Below are 19,296 nucleotides of genomic sequence, written 5' to 3' on the forward strand. Positions count from 1 at the left end.
AATAAATGAAAATGGTAATTTGCTTTACTATATACATTTCATTCAATAGTACTGACAACCAATGCGGTTTGTTGTGTGCATCATGTTTTGATAAACGTTACATTTCGATAATATATGATGAGGGGGAAGTCGTCGTCGATGACGCTAAGTGGAGGAAGGCGTTGCTCGTCGCTCTCGCTGGGAACTGACTAGAGGAACGGAAAATGGCGGACCTCGAAGACGTTACGCTGGACGGGAGACCGCTCCAGTCCCTTCGAGTAGCGGATTTAAAAGCTGCTCTTGAAGAGAGGGGACTGTCGAAAAGTGGGCAGAAGAATGCTCTCGTTAAAAGACTCAAAGGGGTGAGTTCTGCTGTACAATTCGCGGCCATGGGTGCCTCGAGCTAACGCTAAGGATGAGACGGGCTGACGTTCTCTCGAGGGCCGACGACCGAGTATCGCTACTGCCGAGCAGCGTAGTAGAGTTATCGAGGTTAACGACCATTAGCCGAATGAGTAATTGCATCTTTTACCACTACGCTGACGTCGAATTGTGTTTTTGCCGTGCGCATTTATATCAACCGGAACACTACGGGTAGTTCAATCAACTTGGTGTGTAATTTCAAAGTGTGTCGGGGATGTGTTGTCCTGTTAGCTCGTTAGCTCTGCGGCTAACACTGTGCTGTGAGCTGTGGCCTGGTTTGCTGCTAGCTATGAAACCGTTAATGATGTCGGTCCCGAGCGTGCTGTTCTAATTAAGGTTACGTGACTTTAGTCGGCAGGTTTACATGACGCACGTTTTTTCAGCCGCACAACTATTATCCGATAACTCCGAGTCTCTATTTAATGTAAATGTAATCAAATAGGCCGATGTTACCGTTTTCCGTCCAATTTAGCTATGGGTTTGACCGACAATGCATCATAGGCATCTTATCTGCACTTGTGCCGCACGGTCCAGTCTGTTTACATTGTGACAGTTGTTCAGCCATATCTGCCATTGGGACATTCTTCTTGTTATTAGGCGGGCAACCTGGTTTATTACCATTTGTCCACCGAATAGTGCCATGGTAACCGCAAGTGGTGTTTACATAGTCCTTTCCATAGTGTGCACCGGGAGTGGGAGCATAGCGGGAGGGATGCTGCGTGGCTAGTTGATGGCTAAAAAAGAAAGAAAAGTGTTTTATCGGAGTTCGGGTTTAAACCAAGTTAGGTCTAGCTGCATTTGGCTTGCACCTCTGCCTGGCCAAAATCATTCTCAATCTGGTCTGCTGAACACAGTCATGCCAGGTCTGGATGATCCTTATCATTCTCATGGTGTTAATTTGACCAGGAGACTTTCCTGATTATCGATAGTTAATCAAAGGCAATTCTCCCAAACAGAAATTATTAAGATGTTTTTGCTAACTCTACTGATGGACAAGGATTCAAAAGGATGGTCATGATGAAAAGGTTTACTAAATTCAGTACACAGTAATGTCAGGAATTCAATTCCAACCTTTAAGAACGTAAGACATATCATATGTTATTAACATTGGTTGTAATGTTTCTTGTCCAAATAACAGGCACTCATGCTTGAGAATCTTCAGAGGACCTCCACCGCTAACATTGGACTGCAGCCAAACTCACAGGTTAGTGTCTCAAAGGAGCTTACATTTTTGCAAAAACCACAAAGCCTCTTTGCCTACAAAAAGTTTGAGAAAATCTAATTTAAGAGAACATTTTTGCATTTGCACAATATTTTTGAATATCTGCTAAAAACTATGTGCAATTGGCCTTAATGAACCCATTCAACCTCATTTTAATGGTCTCTGTCTAGATTGGTGAGGAAATGAGCCAAAACAGCTTTATCAAGCAGTATCTGGCTAAACAACAGGAGCTCCTGAGGCAGCGGCTGGAAAGAGAGGCCCGCGAAGCATACGACACAAATGGTAAGCTTTGAAAGAATCCTTCACTGCCACAAGCCCATTATATATAGATGTAAACATTTTGGTGACTTATATTTTTCTTTTTCATACAGAGCCGGAGGACCACATAGAAGTTAATAACAGTACATCATGCCCTCCTCAAGCCCAGGTCAGACACATATTTTTTTCTTTTCTTATTACATTCGCATCTTTTGCTCTTGAGATTCTCTCTGCTCCCTAATGATTATTTCATTTCCGCATTTAAAGGGAGCTGGTAAGAATGGTTCCGGATCCTTTACTAAGACACGTGATATATTACAACGCAAAATAATCCTCCCTTTCTGTCTCCATTAGGATGCCACGCCAGCATTGGCTGAGCAGCACAAGCCGCCCGGCCCGTCTGGTGTTGACAATTTGTTTGCTGCAGTGAACAAGGAAGAGGGCAACAGGAACCAGGAGGCTGACATGTCCGGTCCTCCCGCTTCTGGCTCTATGGCCGTAGGCGTCTCTGACAGCGAGCCCCGGCCGGAGAAGGTGTCTGCCTACAAAGCAGCCCCTGCCGACAGTGACGACGACGATAGTGAGGATGGCGAGGAGGATGGGGGCGACGACGATGATGATTGGGAAAGCGGTGCTCGGAGGAGAAGCCACAGAGAGCCGGCCAGAGCGCCCACAACGAGAGAGAGGTCTGGAGCATCCTGTCAACCCCCGCAGCAACACATGCCCTCCCTTTTGTCCCCTCAACTCCGCCAGCCAACTCCTCCTCCATCCCCACCTCCAGAGCTGTCTTTCCCCCTGCCTGACACCCCGAAACAGAGCCCCCCGAGTCCAGATGTAGCCCAGCCTAGACGCTCATCGAGCACCTCCAGCTCTGGGTCCTCCAGCAGCGGCAGCCGCAGTAGCAGCCCAGAGCCCCAGAGAAGTGGGCACGCCGAGCGCAAGCCGGGCCCGCTGACCCTTCTGGCACGTAAAATGGAGTCAGAAGGGGCTTTCTCCGGAGCAGGTTGGCACCACGCCGGTGGGGAAGGTGAAAGGCAAGACGGAAGTTCTCTTGCCGCATCTTTTCCTGGTAGAGGGCCTTTGGAGGGTCTGGTATCTGCCATCACTCACACAGCCAATACTGCCGGCCACGTATCGTTTCCCACAATTCCAGGCATTAACCAGGGTATCCCAGGTGCACATTCGGCTCATATTCAACTACCTGTTGGTGTGTGCAAAGCCACTGCAACAGAAGAGAGGGACTCTGAAATAGATAGAGAACGGGCCCTAGAGCTGGAGAGGCAGAGGAAACTTGAGGAGGAACAAGCAATGGAAGAAGAACGGGAAAGAGCTTTTGCGCTGGAGAGAGAGGAAAGACAGAGGGCTCTTGAGAAAGAGAGAATGGAACGACAGCAGGCCTTGGAAAGGGAAGAACGCGAGAAGGCTTTGCAGCGGGAGAGAGAACTCGCCCTTGAACGAGAGAGACAGGAGAGAGAGCTAGCTTTGGCCAGGGAGAGGGAAGAGCGTGAGCGAGCCTTGGCTCAAGAAAGGGCCCGGGAGATGGAGATAGCAAGGCAGAAGGAGCTCGAGAGACAGAGGGCCCTGGAGCAGGAGCGTCAGGAGAGAGAGAGGCGAGAAAGAGAAGAAATGGAGAGAGCAAGGGAGCTAGAGAGAGCTAAGGCCTTGGATCAGGAGAAGGAGAGAGAAAGGGCGCTTGAGCAGGAAAGGCTTCAGAGGGAGAGAGCTCTGGAGGCTGAGAGAAAGGAGAAGGAGAGGATTGAGAGGGAAAAGGCTCTGGAGCAGGAGAGGTTGGAAAGGGAAAGGTTGGAGAGACAGAGAGCCTTGGAGCAAGAGAGACTAGAGAGAGAGAAAGCCTTTGAGCAACAGAGAGTAGAAATGGAGAGAGCCCTGGAGAAGGAGCGACTAGAGAGAGAGAAAGCCCTAGAGAGAGAGCGTTTAGAGAGAGACAAAGCCTTGGAAATAGAGCAACTAGAGAGAGCGAGAGCCCTAGAGAGAGAGCGTTTAGAGATTGAGAAAGCCTTGGAAAAAGAGCGACTAGAGAGAGAGAACGCTTTGGAGCAAGAGCGACTAGAAAGAGAAAGAGCTCTAGAGCAAGAAAAATTGAAGCAGCAGAGGTTAGAGCTTGAGAGGAAGGAAAATGAAAGAATTGAGAGGGAGAAAGCATTGGAGCGAGAAAGGATAGAGAAGGAAAAGGCCTTGGAACGAGAAAGGGAGGAGAAAGAAAGATTGGCAAGAGAGGCAGCACAGGAAGAGGAGAGGGAGAGAGCTCTGCAGCAGGAGAAGCTTGAAAGGGAGAGGAAGGAGAAAGAGAGGGCTCTGGAACATGAGAAGCTAGAAAAGGAGAAGGCCATGCAGAAAGAAAAGGAGGACATGGAGACAGAGAGAGCACGGATGGCTGAAAGGGAGAGGGAAAGTCACCTCCCTCCGTCCAAGCGCGGCCGTGACATCGCTCTCACCCCCATGTCCACACCTCTCCCCCTTTCTGTCGGACCAGGTAGAAAGTCCTCAACAAAATTGGGAGAGCAGGAAGATGACCATGCTTCAAAGTCCCAAGTTGAAGCAGACGAACAGAGCGCCACCATGTCTCCAACGCCTCCAGTGCCTCAATCCTCCTTTAAGAAGTTCCGGTTCCTAAGGGACAGCCCAATTCAGCTCCAATCTTCCTCCCCTTCCATGGTCATTAAGCGCCCTCGTAACTTCTCTGATACTCCCCAGCCCCAGGCTTCACCTGGCTCTTCCCACATCGACGGTGGGAAACGCCACGAGGAAGGACTCCTGTCCTCCACTGAACAGGAAGGCCCACAGAAGGTGACAAAACAGGAGGTCGTTGTCACAGGACATGTGGGTGGCGTTCTGGAGAAGGTAACCACACTTGTCCCGGTTCCCGAAAAAGATGGGGCAAAATCCTCTGTGTCCGAGGACAAAGAAAAGGAATACACCAGTAAAGTGGATGAAAGCCATCCTACAAACCCACTGGACAGCGCACAGCGTAGAGGAAGAGACGCGAAGAAGAAGAAGGAGGAGGAGCAGAAGCAAACAAGACAAAGATCAACGTCTAATGATTCCTCTTCCTCAGAATCAGACTCTGGGTCCTCATCTTCTGGGTCGTCTGGCTCATCCTCATCCTCTCAAGAGAAAACTATCTCCACTACAAGAGGCAGACTGGTAAGTGGTCTGAAAGGAACATCTCTCTCACTGACAATGAATGCTTCATCATCATCTTGGAAGTTCTTTCACAGAAAGAACACAGTTCACATTTCACAGAAAATAAACATTCATGCGTGAGTGATAAAAAAGAACTCGATACAAATTAACCTGATCTACACTAAAATAGAGAATTCAACTCTGGTGTGAGGCTTCATTAATTGAAAACTCCACCATAAATTGATTAGCGGTATGTTATAAAGGTGACATCATCCATTAGCAAGTGTTTTTCTAAACAAAAGGAAAATTCCCCATCCTAGAATATTAACGGGCACTGAGCCATATGCAATATATTTATCAATAGGTGTTTACTGTAACTCCGATTACACTCTCGCTCTGCCGTTTTCTATGCTGTTGGTGCTTTCAATGTCACGCTTTTTGTTTTGTTTTTTAGGAAGGGAAACCTGACAGAGATACCTCACCACAGCACAGGATGACACGACATGCAAAGGCCAAGGGTTTAAAGGAAAGTCCGAAAGCCTCCCCTTGTAAAAGAGACACGTCTGTAGAGAAGAGTAAACCAGCTGCTGATGGAGAGACTCCCACCAAGGTCAGTTTCTCATAAGTTAATGTACCACCAGGCTTCATTTTTAAATAGCTGCCACTAAAATTGATCAAAAATTGGTTCTACAGATAGTCATTGCTTTATTAAAAAAACCAGGACTATGCAGTGACTTCCACATACATTATATTATTTCACATTCTTTGCCCTTTTTGAATCCTCAGAAAACAATCATGGGAGCACCAACAAGAGAAGAGTCACAAAAAAAGAGGATGAACAAGGAGGAAGAAGAGGAAACTGACAAAAAAAGGTCTGCCTTTAATTTCTTTTTTTAGTTGAGGGATCCATTGTTTTAAAGTGATTATTAGTACAGCTCAAGAAAATACGTATCGGTACAATCCTCTTTATAATGAATTCATTTTTATACCTTGAACCCAAGGGGAAATCTCCAACATGGCAGTGGAAATATCAACATTTAACGGGTTTGAAAAAGACTACTGATAAAAAATGTTAATGATTTTCTCTGCTTTTGATGATGCCGTAAAGTGCACTCTGCCACTGCCTGTTTCGCTCTTCCACTCCACCAGAAAGAGCATAGAATTAGGTATTAAATGAATTAAAATTCATAAATGAGAATAACCTAATGCCTGTGCGACCAAACATGTGATTGTGTTGCACTGTCTGGACAAGTTCTTATAACACTAGATGATGGAAACATAAGCACATGTATGTGAATGGTACATCACAGGTTCAAATGTGTAAAGAATATTGATGTAGTGATAAATTGCATGTTGTAGTATTACTCTTTGCTGCCCATTTTTTATTTTATTGGTAAAGATTAATTTAACATCAGGCAAGTGAAAATATGTGAAGTGATATGTGAAAGCTATTATGGGCTAGGTAGATGTCACTCATTTTAATAGTCACCAGAACGCAGCTTCATTGAGTAGGGTGAACATTGGAATCAGTGCCTGACTCTGAGCAAGTCTATTACTCAGTTTGGTTTGAAAAACCCTCTGACTGATTGACATGCTTATTATGCTCTCTCCTCCTATGCTGTCAATGTTTGCATGTTGACGAACTCACTTAGTCATTGGATAATATTTAATGCATCAGAGACACTGTCTTTTGAAATACATTACGGCAAAGGTAAAAAGGTATCATGAGAGATGCCGGGGACTAACTTTCCCATCAGGCGATTGATGAGACCGCTTGTGCACCGGTGCGGGTCCTGTTTTGGACGCGGCCCTAATTTCCTCATTCCTTGCGACGGGGCGGTTCTCAGACGGTGGTTGGAGCGGCCTGTTTTCCGTGCGTCAGTCAGCCAGGCAGCGGCCGAGGGTCTGTCAGTCGCAGTTTGTGGTAGCCAGGCGGAAATAATGGCCGCGTTCAGAGGAGAGTGGTCTGGACAAGGAGGGAGGGGGTGGAGATAACGATGGAGGCAGGAGATGCTAGTTGCGACCCAGCTGCTTTAGCATGATAAGAGGGCTCTGTATGTAGTAATGAGTCTGCACGAGGGAGCCGTGGGAGCACAAAGCGGGCGATCAGTATTCATTATTCAGTTGCCGAGTCGCCTTCGTTGACTGTCGGTAGGGACTGGTCGTTCTGCGCGGGTCTGAAAGAGGACTGCGGAGGCTGTGCGTCCGTTTTGACTCCTCTCCTCAGCTCAGTTCTTTGAGCCGCACAGAAGAATTAGCAGCCAGACTCTGGTCGACAGTGTGAGATGCGCTTAAGGCGCCATTATTTTAGCATCTTTGAGGTATCTCCGCTAAGTTTCCAGGGGATCAGTTATCTTTAGTATTACCTTTCATTAATTCTACTCAAAGGCTCCCTGATATAAATGCAAAATGTCATTTAATGAGGAACATAGTAGGGCTTTTTAATGTTTACAGATGGTGTACTTCATGTACCAGTATCAAGTCAGTTTCTTGTATTTATAAATCTTGCATCACCTTTTTTATTGTATTTGGTATTAGCATTTTAAAATAGTTTTAATCACTCCTATTTAGTAAGTAAGACTGTGATTTTATCGGTTTAGTCTTTAAATACCACTCCCCCCCCCCCCCCCCCCACCATTTTGAAAATAAATGTGATGAGAATTGTTATCTCCATTCTATTGGACTGCTCTCCATATCCCTCCTTTCCTGCTCATATATATTTTTCACACTATGCAGGCAGGTGAAAGAGACTGCTATGGCACAGCCGGAGAAGCTTCCAGAGACCAACGAGGAGGTAAGGCCCCCGAAGGACCACCAATCATCTTGGTCCTCAAAGCTGTTGAAAAGCTCTCAAGGACTTTAGATGGACAGACCTATGTGATCTTTTTAGTTTTTAGTTGAATCTATGTAGTCTAGTTTTATTTACCTGGATAAATCACAGTACATATAGGTCTATAAATTACATTTTATATATTTTTGTTGGAAATATTTTCTTTAATTTAAAATATATTTCTTTGAATTAAGAACCCCTTTTTACAAGTGGTATAATGTGTATAGGAAATTACATTTTTTGAATGATGGTTGTTTAGTAAAATCCTTTGTTGGCACTGTCATAGGAAAGAAAAACAAGGTCGTTTTCTCACTGTGGCTGATGTTTAAACCCCAAATGATTGCTTTGTTATAAAGGTGCTCATGCCTCTTCCATTGCCCCTATTGGTACCTGCATACTACTACTACTACTACTACTACTGCTACTGCTGCACCTGTTCCACTGTCCCCAAGAATCCAGAGTTGGCCACAGATAAGCCCCCAAAGCTGCACTGCAGAGGGACACCCCTGGCAACTAAGGCTGCCCCATTGTCATGGATATGGCTGGCAAGAGCTATTGATTGGACCAGGAGATTCAAAGAAGGGGTTGGCTAGTCAACGTGGGCCACCCCTCTTAACCTTTTATTCACTAATCAGGCGAATGGAGACAAGCCAGGATGTGTGCTCGCGTCAAGTCAAGGCTGCGGTTTCCATATGATTTGACATTTTTTTAACCCACTTGCAGAGAAATGTGGGGAGTTATTAACATGCCATCTGATATGCTTGGTGAGCTTTTACATGCCGCACAAAGGACTTTTGGAATGGGATTCTGAATTCTTCAGCAAGTGCCCTTCTTGGATAAGACACACGTTTTCAAAGAGGCAAAGGTTTTTCCTGGACTAAATGGGCTTGACTGTATTTGAACCGAAGAAGGACGTCCGGTTCCATCTCTGGATTTTTGCTTTTGTGACTCTCAGTGTGAACTTGCTGCGCCTCAAATGAACCTGAACATCAGTATTTGGCTTTTTTTTGCTCAGTAACTGTTGACAGCATTCAACATTTGATCTCTCAACTAAATGGACTCAAATGTCGTAAGAGCCTGCCAAATTTTTTTAAAGGACTAATGCCAGAACACCTGAGGATGACTGCTTTGGCCCAAAGCATTTCAAAGGCCCACCCAAATGAACTATTGATACCATCGTGCCAGCCAACAGGCTTTCAGATTTCCATCCAAACATCTGAGCCACCTTTGATTGGACCCTTGTTGCCTAGATACAGTACATGCAGTCGTGATTGGGCCATATCCAAACCAGTAAGGATCAGGTGTCAGTGGTACCAGGGAATAAGTAGACGTTTACTCAATGTCATATTAGCTAGCTGTTCTGAAAATGCTTATTTTATCATCATACCCTGTGTAGTCTTTGCTGGGAGAAGCAGCTCTTTTAAGAAAATTATATTTTTCTTATTTTAGACCACAGCAGTTCAATTTAAACACTATAAATCTTTCTTATAAACTTAGTGGATTTTCACTTTTGTGAAACTAATTAGATATTGTGCCTGTTGGGAAATAATGTTAAAGTTTTTAAAGCAAGAATTCAAACATACTTGTTGTATGATAGCGACTGCAACTACAGTCTACTATTGAGTGATTATGAATGGCACGCCCGTAGTTACCAGTACAGTAAGACGTAGCCCGCTGCCATTTAGTAGACCTTAATTTCAAAAAGACTTTCTATCAGTAACTCTCAGCCCCTGTTTGACCCCTTCCTGTTATTGCTCCACCTTCCCTCCAACCTATCCTTGACCACTTGTTGTCTGCCTCTCACCTCTCCCTTGTATCGGGTTGTTTATCTTTTTGTGTTTCAGACGCCAAAGGCCTTTTCAGCTCGTAAGATCTCTATCAACAGTAAGTCGCCTTTCAACATGCTCTTTACCAGCACTTCCACTATAATGTATGCATGAATGGCTTCATTCATTAGATAAATGCTGGGGAACAGCATATTAATAAATCTGAGATCATATACTTATTGTAAGTCGCTTTGGATAAAAGCGTCAGCTAAATGACATGTAATGTAATGTAATATGGATTGCGTGATTGTGGATTATATGGATTGCGTGATTGAATATATAATATTACATATATAACATATAACATATAACATATATATTCATAAATATGAATATATATATATATATATATATATATATATATATGAGCGAGACAATCACGCAATCCATATGATCTGATTTATTAATGTGCTGTTCCCCAAAAATAAAAGTTGCCAGTGCAGTTTTGTGATGTCATGTACCCTTTTATGATACGTACCTGAGGGTAAACAATTTCTTCCCCATTCTTAGGCAGTAAAATGTCCCCAGGCACTGGCAGTGCAGAGGGCGAGCAGGACCCAGGGGCTGCAGCCGGTCGCAAGAGGAGGTGGGGCTCCAGCACAGCCGTCACTGCCAAGAAACCTTCCATCAGTATCACCACCGATTCACTCAAGGTATTTCCAGCATAGTGAGACTGATGGTAGTTAGTAATGCTTTCGTGGACGTACAGAGGCTCTGTGAGGCACTTGCAGGTCCCATCATCTAATGCACGGTCTGCCCTTATTACCCTCAGTCCCTGATCCCAGACATTCGCCCGAGTCTCGGGCAGGAAGCAGTCGTGGACCTGCACCCAGAGCAAGCAGTCCTCTCCGGGCCAGAGGATGAAGAGAGGGAGCAGTCTGACCAAGACCTTCAGATTCGACGTACTGTCACACAGGTTTGTCTACAGCTGCGTGCCCATGCTTTTCCGTCTCGCAAGCTACTTTACAATCGACCAAGTCATGGTGATTGACTATTGGGGAACTGTCTTAATTGTCATATATACGGTGCTTCTCATTAAAATCTCACTCAAGAATTGCTTGTCGATCGTGGCTTGTAAATTGGGTGCAGGGATGATCAACTGTACACAAATCTCTTACCACTCACTGGTAAGTTACCATGGTGTCACTCGGTTACACCACAGATGCATTTAAGGCCCAAACAAGCTGCCAGTGGTACCATAGCAACATGAGAGCACAGGGAAGGTTCTCACCGCTTCAACCTTATTAAAAGGACATCCAAAATCCTTCCACTAGCTCACGCTCCATTTACATTGTCTGGTGTTAACACTGTCCCTATATTGCAGGTGGTGCACTTGGAGAGTCAGGAGAATGGACAGGAGACAAAGAAGAATGAAGATTCGGAGGAAGAGGACCCGCAGGGAGATGGGGAAAGGACCAGGGTGCACAGCGACAAGATGGATGCCTCGTTCCCTGGAGCCATGGAAACCCAGTCTCCGTCACACACCAGCCATGATGTAGAAAGTAACACTGGTAATGGATCCATCACAGCATGGTCTTCATCTTTACATTCATCACCAACAATTCACAATATTTGATTTAGAAATTGATTTGAGCTTCAAGTTTAATCAATTTCTAAATTTAACAATTGGAATTTCTTTCGAAGTGCACAAACTAGATGAACAGGCGTGATGTTGACTGCGCTTCCTTCTTCATCCTAGTGACCCCCAGCGACACTCTCATCCGTCGCTCCATCAGCCAGCAGAAAACTGGTGTCTCCATCACAATCGATGACCCTGTTCGCTCGGCCCGGAAGCCCTCGCCACCTCGAGGCAAAGTCTCCAACATTGTTCACATCAGCAACCTGGTGAGAACACGTTTTCCTTAATTCAAGTTGTACTTTTAAGTATGAACACTTGATAATGGAGTTGACCGTTGGAATGGAGGTGAAACAAGGTGGTTTACTGGTGGTAACGGAGCTGCAGCCTGTGATTGGAGCAACATAGCGCTCCTATAAAACCTGTGTGTATATCTTTAATGGGCTTAACCACTGTTGTTGCTTATTATAAAAATGTGTTGTTTGCTGGTATGTTTCATGTATGCAGTATATTTTTGAGTTATGTTTTGTGTGTAGGTATTTTGCACACACCATCATAAATAGTTTGATGCAGTGACAATACGTACTGTATGATGTGTTGTTTAGGTGAGACCGTTCACCCTGGGGCAGCTTAAGGAGCTGCTCAGCAGAACCGGCACCCTGGTTGAGGAGGGCTTCTGGATAGACAAAATCAAGTCTCACTGCTTTGTCACCGTAAGTTCCTTAATGCATGTCTTATCTCAACCTGAACCAGGCATTTTTTGGCCTGCTTTTGAGGTTCTTTGCTGTCTAACGGAGCTCCCCTCTGTGTTTAGTACTGTAGCCCAGAGGAGGCCGTTGCCACACGGTCATCTCTTCATGGGGTGAAATGGCCTCAGAGCAACCCAAAAGTCCTTCGCGTTGACTTCTGCCAGAAGGATGAGGTAAGACCTTTCTGTTATCATTATGTTTTTGTCTTTCGCCCACAATTCTTTGGATATTTGTTGCCTGAGCCATATCTCTACTCTGTAGCTGGACTTCCACAAAGGCTTGGCAGACCGTCCCGCGGCAGAGGACCAGGGTCCCGGAGCCACCCGCGGTCGGCCTCCGGGCCTGCCCTCTCTCTTCCCCGAGCGCGACCAGTGGGCCGAGCGCGAGCGAGAGATGGAGCGGCGGGAGAAGGGGAGAGCAGAGCGGGAGTGGGATCGCGACAAGGTCAGAGAATTTGGGAAACCGGGTGAAGAGAAGGAGGGAGGTCCTCCCAGGTCACACTCCAGGGAGAGACGCCGCAAGGAGAGGGGAAAGAGCAAGGACAAGAAGACTGAGAAGAAAGGTAAGAGATCCAGCTGTCACACGATGGTAGCAAATCAATTCAAATAAAAAGTATCCATATTAAATGAAATTGTGAGCAGTTGTCGGAGCTCTAATGTTTTTTGCTATTGGCAGAGAAACCGGCTGAGGATCCCCCTGCAAAGCTGCTTGATGATTTGTTCCGCAAAACTAAAGCGACTCCTTGCATATACTGGCTTCCACTTACAGATGAAGAGGTGAGACAGACCCATCCACACTTTGCGGGCTACTTTTGATGCATCACTTTCAAGTACATAACCAAAATCTTGTTCTCTTCATTTCAGTTTGTTCAACGGGAAGCTGCCCGAGCGGACCGGATGAAGGAGCGTGAGAAACGGAGGAAGGAGCAAGATGAAGAGAAGGAGAAAAAAAGGGAAGAGGAGCGCAAGGAAAGGATGAAAGCTGGAGGTGTGTCAACTGGAGAGCGCAGTGAGGGGGAGAAGGAGAAGGACAGGGACAGAGAGAGGGACAGAGACCGAGGGAGGGACAGGGAGAATGACAAACGCAGGGATGGCTACCGTAGACCAGAGGGCCGCGGGGAAGACGGGGGGCGACGCTCTCGCAGCCGCAGCGACCCGCGAGAAAGGCGACGTTAATGGCCAACCACCCGATGGAACTGTCCTAGAGACCACCCCCTTCCATTGGCCTTTCACTACATGTACTTTCTTACAACTAAGACCCAACAGAGGACCAACTGATGTTGTCGCCATCTCTCAAATTGTCCCCTTTTTTAAGCACATCTACACTTAGACACAGTCTTGCTTAAAGGGGACCATGATTCCTTTGCAACTTTGGTTCCCAGAGTGCTGTACGACGCGCGTCGGTCGAGGTTTGAACTATTTTCTTCATACTTTTGTATTTTTTTTGTCTTGTCGATCTTCGGTGTGGCACGATGTCTTTTTTTTTTTTTTTTTTATAATTTCCCCCGATGTTTCCCCCTTTACCCCAAAGTGTAGGTGCCAATTATGATTTGCTATGATCAGTCGTTGTTGTCACCTCGGCGTGTTAACAGCTCTGGAATCAAGATCAGGAATCTGTTGATGCATGTAGTCCAAGGCTCTCCTTGCCAGTCCTGCCTAAAGAGAAAACTCTGACCTCTGTGCAGAGGCTTGCATAAATCAGAAAATATTGGAAGAGGTGTGTTTGGCATTTTGTACAGACATAACATAACTCAAAATCATGTCTTTAAGTGAGGCAGCTCTGGGGTATTTTGGACAGGTGTGGAATAACTACTAACGCAAAGTGTTCCCCCCTCCCCCTGTCCCCTGTTTAGTAATGAGATGAGACTCTTCTCGGTGGGGTGGGGTGGGGGGGGTCAAGGCCTGTCACATGTGACACAAGTTGTTATGTTCTTGTCATTGATTCTCTTCTTCCTCCTTTCCTGTCCTTCCTCCCCTTCTCTTACCCTGTAGTATCAATACAGGTCCAAGAGGGGGGGGTTGCATTATGAGTTACCAATGGTTTTAATATTGTTTTTTAATCTTTAATTTTATCTTAGTATAAAGGTATGTTTTTCTTTTTAAATTTCTTCTTTGAGTACGCCTATCAGTGGTGAATGTACAAATAATAAAAAATTGACATTTGAAATGACGTTTTCTTTTCTATTCTCCCTGCTGACAGATGTAGTCTTTTAGGTTCTTTTATAGGTTTTGCGGTTGCAAACATGTGACAATAGTCTGTCATGAATATTTTTTTCAAGCTTGTTTGTTTGGCCAACTCATGTCATCTTTGGGTCTGTAGCTGCCTCGATACCGTAATAGGTGTGACGTTGGTACGCTTTAAGAACACAATCTAACGTAGGCTAATGTGCTAATGTCAGACAGTTGCCTGACAGACTCCCCGCAAATCACATCAACCGTTTTTGATGGTACAATAACGGTGTTATCGGATAGTGTCCATTTCTCGGTAACGTTCGGAAAATCTAAACCAGAAAACAACAAAATTTACCTTTTACATAAAAGCCAGAAAACACAACTTTAGCTGCAATTTAAGTTTGCTTTTTATTGGTTATCGGATTAAGAAATTAGTCTTGGGTTCAAAGTGATCACAGACACAGAGCGGGTGCAACTATTTAACACGTCACCATTTTTCTCAGTAAATATTTTTCCAAAGGAGCTATTGACATGAATTTTTCACCAGATGTTGGTAACAACCCAAGTAATACATACATACAACCCAAAACAAAGAAGTTCAGAAATAAAGTTATGTGTAATAATGTGAAATGACACAGGAAAAAGTATTGAACACACAAAGTGAGGTGCAAAAAGGTAAGGAAAGCCAAGACAACAGCTGAAGACTATCTAATATATATTCATTCCTCAAGGAGTATGCCCTGGACCCCCCGAGGGGGTTCCGATTGTTGTCCCCTTTTGCATCCACCCTGCTGTAGAATAGTTCAGATGGAGAAAAGTAGTTCAACTGTGCTATACGCTTAGAATCCACCAGGTGTCAGTCATACTATATTGTGGACCAGGTCAGGCATTTGACACAAGGAGAATGACTTAATGCAGAAGGAGGAGGATGAATTAGTACAGTTACACTGGTCTCTGTATGGCAAATGTCCTTTTCATCCATGCTCGACCACTTTTTATTTATTTTACTTTCATCCTTCTGGTTTCATCCAGATTGGAGGATGTACCCTACACCGCTATTATGGCCACTCAGCTCCCCGACAGTGTGCATCAGGCTGCATCTGCCCTCTGTTCCCTCGTTTCACCCCGCGGAGCAGAGCTCAGCAGTGATCCTATGTAATTACAGCCATGGTCGCTGAGCACAACATTTTTCTGCTCTGATGCAAGACTGCGTCTGGACTTGGGAGGACCAGTGAATCCTTCATTTCCATCTTGTTGCTATGAGAGCACTGCAGAAAGATTTAGTCTGTAATCAGGTCTGTAAAAATGGTGTTTATCCCGTGTGTGTGTGTGTGTGTGTGTGTGTGAGAGAGAGAGACTTTTGAGGTTTGGAACCGCACAGAAGTCAGACAAAGTGAATTTTTGTTGAAGATGTTGCTTCTGTTGAGTTTGTTAAACAAGATTATAAAAACATTAAAATACATAACGGTGTTATGGCAAAACGTTGCCTTTCTGCATTCATTTAACAAGATTAACAACATGACTACAAATGAATTGCAGTTCAGCTGTGTAATGTTACATTTTCTTTCTTTTGTCCTTTTGCTGTTTGGTGCTGTGCAGTTAAAGCACGTTTGATTTATCAGAGCTTGTTTTTGCCAAAAAAACATTTGCATTTTGCAACGGTGGACAAACCACGCACAAAAGTTGTTTACTCCAACTTGCACAGCTAGTTTTTAACTTTGGCGGTCAAGAAGGACTAGACAACGACTGTAGTTGTGCTAGTGGACCTCTCCAAACGTTTTGACCAGCTGTTTGCTGACCATTTGTTATCTGTTTATTTGAAAGCATGGCGCCTGAAGGCAAACTCCAGAAAGTAAGAGTTTTAGATTAGAACACAAAGACGTCTGACTGCACTTTAAACATTTCTCCAGCGCTGTGGAAAGCCAGATTTGGCACTGATCCTTCCTGTAAAACTAAAGTGGAACAGCTGCACAGCCCTGGAGAAGAGGAAAGATTCCAAACCATGTTTTCTTTTTGTTTCTGTGTCCGGTGTGGAGCTCAGGTTTGACGGCCTCCCTGAGCGGCCAGTCAGCTGAGCACAGCCACTCTCACGCTGACGAGTGGGCAGTAAAAAAACAATATGTTTTTGCTCTGTTAGCAGTCCCCCAAACCCCACTGCCTCCCTTCTCCTCCCCTCCTCCGTGTAACCACACGGGCCTTGGTGTGCACGGAGGCCCACCGAGCTCCGCTTTCAAAGGCAGTCTCTGATGTGGCCTCTCTGATCCCGCCATGTCTCACTGACTCTCCACTGACTTTGAATTTTTCTTTCTCTGTCTTAGCAAACACACGCGCACACTTACTTGCGCCCACAGATTTCTTTGTATGCTCTGATTGACAGGAAGCTGGCCTGTGTCTAGGAGGCACGTGCAAGGAGTGGGAGGGGAAATGAAAGACAGCAACATCTTGACCGTCACTCTTACCACTCCTTGAAGTTCATGACTTCCCTTGACTCAAACACACCCTTCCCCCTCCTCTTGCAGTCCTCCTCTCCCTGTCTTTGTGATGGCATGTATGTGCTTACGGAAACCAGATGTGACTTGTAGCGCTGGAAGGGGCGAGAGAAGAAGAAGAAAAAAAAAAACATGCACGAGGTTGTGTGAAACTTAATGAAAAGACTGCAGGAAATCTGTCCGGGGTCGAGGGCGGCTGCTGCCTCTCTTGTGGTCTTCAGAGTTTAGATAGTGACTGTATATGCTTAGTTGCAAGATGAAATGCGACCACAATCCTGACCAGGGCCCTGAGCTAAGCAGGGGGGGGTTCCTCGCATACGGCTGGGTCAGGGCGAGGATAGAGGAGGTTTTTATGCAGGGCTTTGGGAAGCCACACCATATGAGACGGCTGCGAAGAGAAATGCAACCAAAAGACATTGAAATGTTGATTGTTCAACTTCCTTGCACCTGTAGTTTTTGTCGCCCACACAATGCCTTCCAGACATTCTAGAGAGGCCGCTCCCACGGCACCACGCCCCATTCTAAGTGCAGACATTGTGTTGAGTGCAACGAAAGCCGGCACGTCGCAGTTAGACGGAAACAAAAACGGAGATTGGGAAATATCAATGGGGTTTTCCATGCATTGCTCCGAAAGGAGCCAGAAGGAATATTAACATGCAGACACAACGGAATATGTATTATGTATTGATCCCGGTCTTTCACGGGCAGCAAACACCAGTAATAAACTAAGAGGACCTTTTTTTTTTTTTTTGATGTCAAGATTTAGATTCTGTTATAAACTGTTAACACACATTTCCACAGCATTCCGACATGTCCTAGGTTGAGCATAAAGATAACATTAAACATGCTCCTGGCATTGTGCTTGGCCCAATCAATGGAAAAATGGAAATTGTACGTATCCCAGCTTTGCATGAGGTCTTATAAAGATCACTCATTTTCAAAAAAAAAAAAAAATTCTGATGTTAAAAATACAATTTTGAGTTTTGTTTTTTTTGTTAAAAACCTGCATATAAGTACATTTTTATTATCATTTCAAAATTCCGCTAAGATCAGGAATGATAGTCACCTGGGCACTGTGGGCTTTGAGCTTAATGCTAATATTAGCCTGCTAACGGGTTAAAAAATGTTAGCTTTCTTGCATTGGCAATAAGCCTATAGTATGGTTAAGGCTGCTGGGGATGCTGTAGTTTCTGCATTTGCTGGTGTCGTTATACGGAGCAACGTCAAGGAATTTCAATGAAAACTCCCTCAGTCAGGAGATTACTACATTGTCAGTTAACCTGAACGTTTGTACAAGTAATCGCACCAAGCCTTCCAATAGTTTAAATGATATATTTATTGCATGTGTACAGACTGTAAAGCCCTCTGAGGCAAATTTGCGATTTAAACACAGTTAGACCCATATATACGGCGTTAGTACGTAACTAACTACCTAGCTAAACCTGCCGGTGTTGCATGAATTTTAGGACTTAGGAGACATGATATGTCAGTTGGGACACGGCCCGAGCCCAGCTGAGATATGCGCATGGGACGTGCAGAAAGAGCATATATTTTGCGCGGATATCTTAATTTACAAATAATACTGCGAATAGATCACATTTTGACTACTATATGTCGAATATATTTTTAATATAATTTTTGGGGGGCTCAAGGTGGGGCCACGCCCAATTGCCCGCCATGGACCAGCCGTCACTGGTTGTCCCTTTTAAGGGGCGGACTAATTTGCCTGATGGCAGAGCTCGAAAGGATAGGCAGAGAGGCCACTAAACCACTCAGATGAGCACAAACATGCAAACCAAATTTCACATTGGTATTGGAAACATTTTGGACTCTGCTCTCTGGTGGATGAAGTGACCATAAGCTTGTCCACGTGTGTTTGGCTGTGTGTGAGAGTAAGAGACCGATTCCGGGCAGAAAAACCTGTTTCCTGTTTGCTGTATTAGGTCAGGAAGTAGGATAGCTTTAACTGATGCCAATGAAAACCATGTGTAACCTATATAACTACTCTCCGGTTCCCTTAAGAAATGCTCCATGTCCTCCGTGTCACGTCCTTGTTGCCGGGCAGAGTGCAACACTGACCATTGTCGGCTAATCATTTAACAGGAAAGTCTTCTCTCTGTGGTCGGTCCTGCAATTAGAGCATGATATTCGGCTTGGCTATTATGAGACACAATAGCCCGATAATAGGCTTGGCTACCATGAGACACACTAGCCAAGACCAGGACTTCCCCTATTTGGAAGTTTCCGCTCGCTGGCTTTGCAGGCTATACACATGCCAACCCTAAACAGGCACAGGAAGTATCCAGTGCAGAGAGAGAAACATAAAAGGAGCTTGCTAATAATGTCTGCTGAGTAGGATTCAACGCAGATGAATTAGATTAGTGGATTAGATGTGAGGCACAAGGAATTATATCTCTGCTATTGTGGAAGTGAACCGAAATTACCTTTTTCGTTTGTCTGGGTGAAACGTGAGCGCCAGAGTGGAGGCCGCTGTGTGCGCAAGTGTGTGTTGTGCTCTTTTGTTGGACTTTTTTGAAAAAGGAGTGAGTCATTTTCCAGACAGTAAAGAAAAGCTCTCAAGTTACACAGAGAGAAGAGAAGGGAGAGCGCGGTGGGGAAGACTCTTGCT

The 19,296-nt window shown here is 45.1% G+C and overlaps 1 protein-coding gene across 1 annotated transcript; it reads left to right on the forward strand.

Moving 5' to 3' along the window:
* Positions 1-89: 89 nt before the first annotated feature.
* On the forward strand, positions 90-14,173 carry acin1a (apoptotic chromatin condensation inducer 1a). Its single transcript, XM_037458232.2, has 18 exons — positions 90-341; positions 1,541-1,606; positions 1,795-1,906; positions 1,996-2,051; positions 2,237-5,047; positions 5,481-5,636; positions 5,813-5,898; positions 7,763-7,820; positions 9,701-9,740; positions 10,193-10,335; positions 10,455-10,598; positions 11,007-11,193; positions 11,382-11,527; positions 11,864-11,971; positions 12,073-12,180; positions 12,269-12,569; positions 12,683-12,783; positions 12,871-14,173. Exons 1-18 carry the CDS (start codon positions 204-206, stop codon positions 13,180-13,182), a joined length of 5,073 nt encoding a protein of 1,690 aa, XP_037314129.2. The 5' UTR covers positions 90-203; the 3' UTR covers positions 13,183-14,173.
* Positions 14,174-19,296: the final 5,123 nt, after the last annotated feature.

This window comes from Pungitius pungitius, chromosome 15, assembly GCF_949316345.1.
Source record: "Pungitius pungitius chromosome 15, fPunPun2.1, whole genome shotgun sequence".
NCBI classification, from domain to species: domain Eukaryota; kingdom Metazoa; phylum Chordata; class Actinopteri; order Perciformes; family Gasterosteidae; genus Pungitius; species Pungitius pungitius.